The sequence below is a fragment of the Anopheles coluzzii genome, chromosome 2 (assembly GCF_943734685.1).
Source record: "Anopheles coluzzii chromosome 2, AcolN3, whole genome shotgun sequence".
Lineage (NCBI taxonomy): Eukaryota > Metazoa > Arthropoda > Insecta > Diptera > Culicidae > Anopheles > Anopheles coluzzii.
Genome location: NC_064670.1, coordinates 44822058 through 44827920, shown reverse-complemented (window position 1 = coordinate 44827920; position 5863 = coordinate 44822058). Strand labels below are relative to the sequence as shown.

Below are 5863 nucleotides of genomic sequence, written 5' to 3'. Positions count from 1 at the left end.
TGATTTTAACACAGTATGATCTTTGGTTTAAATATGATTTTAACCATATGACTAGATTATTATGAAAGCCAAGCCGGCTCAGTTTTGCAAGGAGTATGTCATGGTTAATCCGATCAAATGCTGACATGAAATCAGTATAAATTGCATCAATCTGTGACTTGCCGTCCATTGCCGTAAGGCATTCAGACACGAATTGAACGAGATTGGTCGACACCGATCGTTTGGGAACAAATCCGTGCTGGCTTGGACTGATATAATTCAAGCCACCCCTGACTAACGCTTCCTGGACAAGAATTTCGAGTATTTTTGCTGATGCACATAGGGAAGTTACGCCACGATAATTAGATATAACATGTCTCGGACCTTTTTTATGAACGGGCGTCATCCACGAAGTCTTCCACATAGTAGGATATGTAGAACTGTGCAGAGAAAGCTTAAACAGATGGACCAGTGGCTCCGAAAGATAAGTTGAGCACTTCTGTAAGACTATTGCTGGAATCCCGTCCAGACCCGGGATAAATGAGGGTTTAATTTGTTTGATTGCATTTTCTACCGATTCATTTGTGATGACAATATCATTTATAGACATATCTAGAACATCCACGGGTGTGTGCTGCAGGGCAGTTGCAATATTAATTGGTGACGAAGATTGAAGGTCGAAAACTGAACTAATTTTTTTGGCAAAGAGCTGACTGATTTCAAGTTCACTTGAGGCTTTCTCGGTGTTTTGTGACATTACTGACGGGATTTTTGCATTTTTCCTCTTACGGTTAACGAAAGAAAATATTTTAGTCGGATCGGTGGATATACTTCGTTGAAGTTTGTTGATATAGATTCTATACAGATGCCTATTGAATCTTCTATAGTTGCCACTAACAGTGTTAAACAATAGTCTGTCGGAGTGAAGATTAGACTTTACGAGACAATGTAAAGCTCTATTTTTCGCAGATTTAAGTCTTTTTAATTCTCTATTGCCCCACGGGGGACCGGAAGCTGCGCGCTCTTGTAAAGTAGGGCAGCATTTGTGAAGGACTAGACCAACCTTGATTTGAAAGGAGTCGATTGCCGAATCGATTGATAAGGTGGGATTGCTATCAGAATTAAGGAATGACCAGTCAGTATTGGCAAAAGCGTCAATCATTTTTGGGAAATCAGCTTTTCTAAAATCGAGATGTCTCAGGCTGTTCGATCCAGTGACTTCCGTAGCAGTCTGGGTTGTTGATGGAAGTGTAATATTGACCAGCAAGCTCGGATGATATCGGTCTTCCTCAGTTAAACAATCTATGGAACGGAAAATTCTCATACCATTCTCAATTATACGCGGGCTCACGAATATAAGATCAAGTAAAGACCCATTATTGTTTACATTATTATTGACCTGAGATAGTCCCACAAAGCTGAGAGTATCAAGCAGTTGGGAGCAGGCTGGGGATACACGGGATCTCGGAATGTTGACATGTAGAGAACCGTAAGTGTCACATAGCCAAGAAAGGCCTGGTTGATTGAAGTCTCCCAACACGAGGATCGAGTCTTGTGGATATTTCTCAGAAATTTCCATAAGTGATGAACAGTAAGCAGCAACATATTCGGTATTATTACTAAGAATCGGTGGAACGTAAACGGTACCGATTATTACGAATGAAGTGCCAACACGCATGCGGATCCAGATACTTTCGGTTGATGAGCTCGCAACAGTGATTACTGAGGGACGATGCATGGTTTTAGCCGCAATCAGTACCCCTCCCCCTCGGGTTTTCTGGCTATTTGAGGAGTTACGGTCCATTCGGAAAACATCATATCGGTCATCGAAGAGTGCAGACGAGGCAATGTCATCCTTGAGCCAGGTTTCTGTGATCGCGATGATATCAAAAGAACAGCTTGAAGATGCACTGAAGAAACTCGAGAGTTTTGTCCGTAGACCTCGGGTGTTTTGGTAATACACGGAAAGCTCAGATATGCAAGAATAATTTTGTCGAAAAATAGTGGAGGCAAACCCTGCTGGGTTGACATTAGCACCACGTATTTGTGTGAGTGTTGGATCGGCATCGTTTTGATCGTTCTGCTCATGATTTGTTACGGATTCGTGATCATTTGTGTGAAAGCTTATTTTGCTATTGGTAAGAACATGAGCGCATTCATTCGTTGATGGAGGAGCAATATTCAGGTGAGAGCAATCACTTTTAATCAAAGGTGAGCCGGATTCCGTGTTCTTGTGTTCAAGTGCTGTCCTCGTTTGATAAATAAGCGTGTGTGTGCGTGACGTTAGAGATTAGTGCAGGATTCGGTGGAGCAGAATATGCACGCACACAAGCACTAATTAGTTCGTTTGCGGTGTGGGTGAGGCTCGTGGAGTGTGTGCCGACAGGATTGTTCGGTTCGGCGATTGCAGTGATCGCGTATTTTGTGTCGCAGAAAAGGTTGTAGGGGATGAAAGTCCCATAGGTGGGTGTAGACGAAAATTTGCAGTTGGTTGTTGCAATCGGTAATCAACAAATTCACGCACCGATAGACCAATTGGCCAGGTGTCCGGGGAGAGTGCACAATCTCTTATAGAAGCAGGCACTAACACTTTGAATGATAGGAATGAGAGTGTTGCTGTGTTTGTGCCCCGGCGTACAAGGCAATATGCTGTGACGTCTTCGATGGATAAAGCTTGCTTGACCATTTGAACAATTTGGTCAGTGGTGGTATCCGGAGAAAGTCGGGAAATGTACAAAGCACATTTCTGCACCGAAGGTTGAGCAGGAACTATTTTGATCGCGAATGATGCGGTGTCTTTTTTTGTGCCAGTGATTGTGGGTGGTGGGCGAATCTTACGGTTGGGTTCATCGATAGGCTGTGTAGTTTTGTATTGACAATTATTGTTTATGTTGTTGATGGAAGTAGCACGAAATGTAAACATTGAACGGTTGTCGTTTATAACATCAGAAAACAATCGTTTCGATGGATTTGTGCGGCGAATTTTTGCGGGTGGGTGACTACTTCGTGGTGTATTATGATCGAGCTGAGTCATACGTGCGAATCCAGTTCTAATCTCGTTTGTTAATGGTTCGATTACGGATTTAATGCTCTCAGCAACTGTTGTTAAAGCCGTTTGGAAACCAGATTGAATGGCTGCGTTTTTAATAAATTTGGTGCGCGGATTCAACAAAACGTTGTTACAGCCACTGCAGCACCAGTGAATTTGTTTGTATTCAGAGATGCGCTGGAGTAAGTCTGCGGGTATAGAAGAGCAGCGCCGATGGAATGGAGAGTTGCATAAGCAACAGCTAATGAAAGCTTCCGTGATTTCCGTGGTGCAAGAGTTGCAGATGTTTGCCATTATTAGGGAACGATGTATCTTGGCTATGATGACAGCAATGTTGATTGTAGCGATGACGGCAGGGATGCGCGAAAGCGCGACCACGTTGGAAAGCGAATTAGCACGAGATTATCGAGAGTTGGCACGGTTGAACTTTATTCCAATATCGCGATGATGTTTATGGATGAAATGGTATTCCCAAAAACTAAAACTTATATGATGAATAGCGTGAATTTTTGCCAAAAACACGGAGCGCTATATGAATGCGACTATTACGTCAAACGTCAAACGTCAAAGTCTTAATAACGTTTTTTTACATGATAATTAGAAAAGCAACAATTTTTGAACAAACATAAAAAAGAACAGCAATTGCAAAGATAACACTCATTGATAATTCATGAGTATAAATAAATTATATTATTACTATTAGGCTATCATTTTTAACAGCAATCAGAGTTGTAACAACTTCACGTATTATAATTATAACAATCTTACACATAAAAAATGGTTACTTTTAAAAATGATTATTTATTTATGTTCCCAACTATTAATAAAGCAAGATAATCAAATACATACAAATATTTACTACCTTCATTAACCTCAATTTAAAAAAGAGCCCTCGCACCTAAAGTAAAGTTTATTCACAATAGGCGGAAACATAGATTGAATAGGTAATAATTATATTTCATATACATTATTAATTTATTAATATTTTTAATATTTAATACTTTCTAATCATAGGAAATGTTACTAAAATTGAAAGCTTTTGGGGTGTTTATGAACTTTTCAAAAATACTGCTTGGGAATTTTAAAAGGCATGTAACGCTTCTCATATGTAACATAGATCACTGAGCCTTACTTTAACCAACTATTTAGATGGCGTTACTACTGGTTGCAGGGACTTTGATCACCACTAGATGGCGTTATTGAATGTGGAGTTGCATATGCGTTAGGACATTTCAATACTTTGTATTTTATAGGCATTCCTACATTGCAAATCATTTTATTGTTTCAAACAACGAAACACTTTAAAATGCTTCACAAATTTGGGTAACTGGTGATTAAGATGAAGGGTGAAGGGAAACATTAATAAGTATGGTTGTTTATTTGAACCTTCCTAATTTTTGGTCCAACTTTTTTAAAGCCATTATCAACGTTTCCCGATATATTGAAAGCCAAACTTTTGTGAGAACCTAAGGCTACCTAAACGCACAACATTTTTCGACAATCGACCCTTTCAACATTTTCCCGTGGTTAACGATAAATCAGGTAAAAGTGTCCTTTACTGTTTTCAGAAAAAGGTCAACACGCAGGTATCACTGCTTGCATTTCTGTGGTAAAACCAACCCTCTTGAACAAGCTACCTGGAAAATCTTATGCATCGCTTATGATATGCTGCATTTTGTAGAATTCGTAGTGAGAGGTTACAGAATTGAAAATATTAAGGGATGCGTTTTGTGCCAAAGGACGGCACATTTTTTCATTTACATTTTGTACACAGTTTCAAGCACGGTTCTTGATATATCTGGATTTTTTTCCTTCTGGTTCTCCCATAACAGCATAAATCGAATAAAATGTCTTTGGCAAAGTAATTTGTCGCCCTGAAAAGGACGGTTTTGGGTTTGAGATGAAGGAAGCTTTGTCACACCGTTTAAGCCTTCTTTTCGGTCTTCTTGGGCAACAGCACGGCCTGAATGTTGGGCAGCACACCACCCTGAGCGATGGTTACTCCGGACAGCAGCTTGTTCAACTCCTCGTCGTTGCGGATGGCCAGCTGCAGATGACGCGGGATGATGCGCGTCTTCTTGTTGTCACGGGCAGCGTTTCCGGCCAACTCAAGCACTTCAGCGGCCAAGTATTCCATGACGGCTGCCAGATACACGGGTGCTCCGGCACCGACGCGCTCGGCATAGTTACCCTTGCGCAGGAGACGATGAATACGGCCAACGGGGAACTGAAGACCGGCACGGTTGGAACGGGACTTTGCCTTTCCCTTTACCTTTCCTCCCTTTCCACGGCCAGACATGGTTAGATTTGATTGGTGTACGTTTGTAAGGGATCACCAACAACACGATGTTCTCTTTGAGAAGGGTCTTTTTATAATAGAACAATTTTGACCCGACCGATGCTTATATAGCAGCTTATTCGTGCTGCCCGATACTCGTTTGGAATTTTTCGAGCTGCACGATACGTATTCTCTCTCATAGCCCGTTATAAGCGATCAGAGAGCTCGGAATTTTTCTAGAACGCAATCTAGCAACTCGAAGAACTGCTGGCCAAAGTAAAATCTGATAAACATCATGCCGACTGTGCTATCATCGACTTGGCTAAAGCTTTCGATCGGACATGGAAATACGCAATCATGCGCCAGCTAGCCAGATGGAATTTCGGAGGTAACATGATCACATTCCTCGATGATTTCCTCTCAGACCGTACCTTCGAGGTTCTGATTGGAACGAACAAATCTAGCACTAAAACACTCGAAAACGGAGTTCCTCAGGGAGCCATCCTTTCTCCAACATTATTTCTGATCAGCATCGAAAGTCTTCTCCGCTCACTTCC

At 41.3% G+C, this 5863-nt stretch overlaps 1 protein-coding gene across 1 annotated transcript; it reads right to left on the bottom strand.

Annotated features, from left to right (window-relative positions):
• Nucleotides 1-4383: 4383 nt before the first annotated feature.
• LOC125906901 (histone H2A) lies at nt 4384-5379 on the bottom strand. The gene has a single exon (XM_049607820.1). It carries the CDS (start codon nt 5325-5327, stop codon nt 4953-4955), a length of 375 nt encoding a protein of 124 aa, XP_049463777.1. The 5' UTR covers nt 5328-5379; the 3' UTR covers nt 4384-4952.
• Nucleotides 5380-5863: the final 484 nt, after the last annotated feature.

What these genes read in the sequence shown, in the direction of transcription:
- LOC125906901 (XM_049607820.1), bottom strand. Translation starts at nt 5,327, where the DNA reads ATGTCTGGCCGTGGAAAGGGAGGAAAGGTAAAGGGAAAGGCAAAGTCC.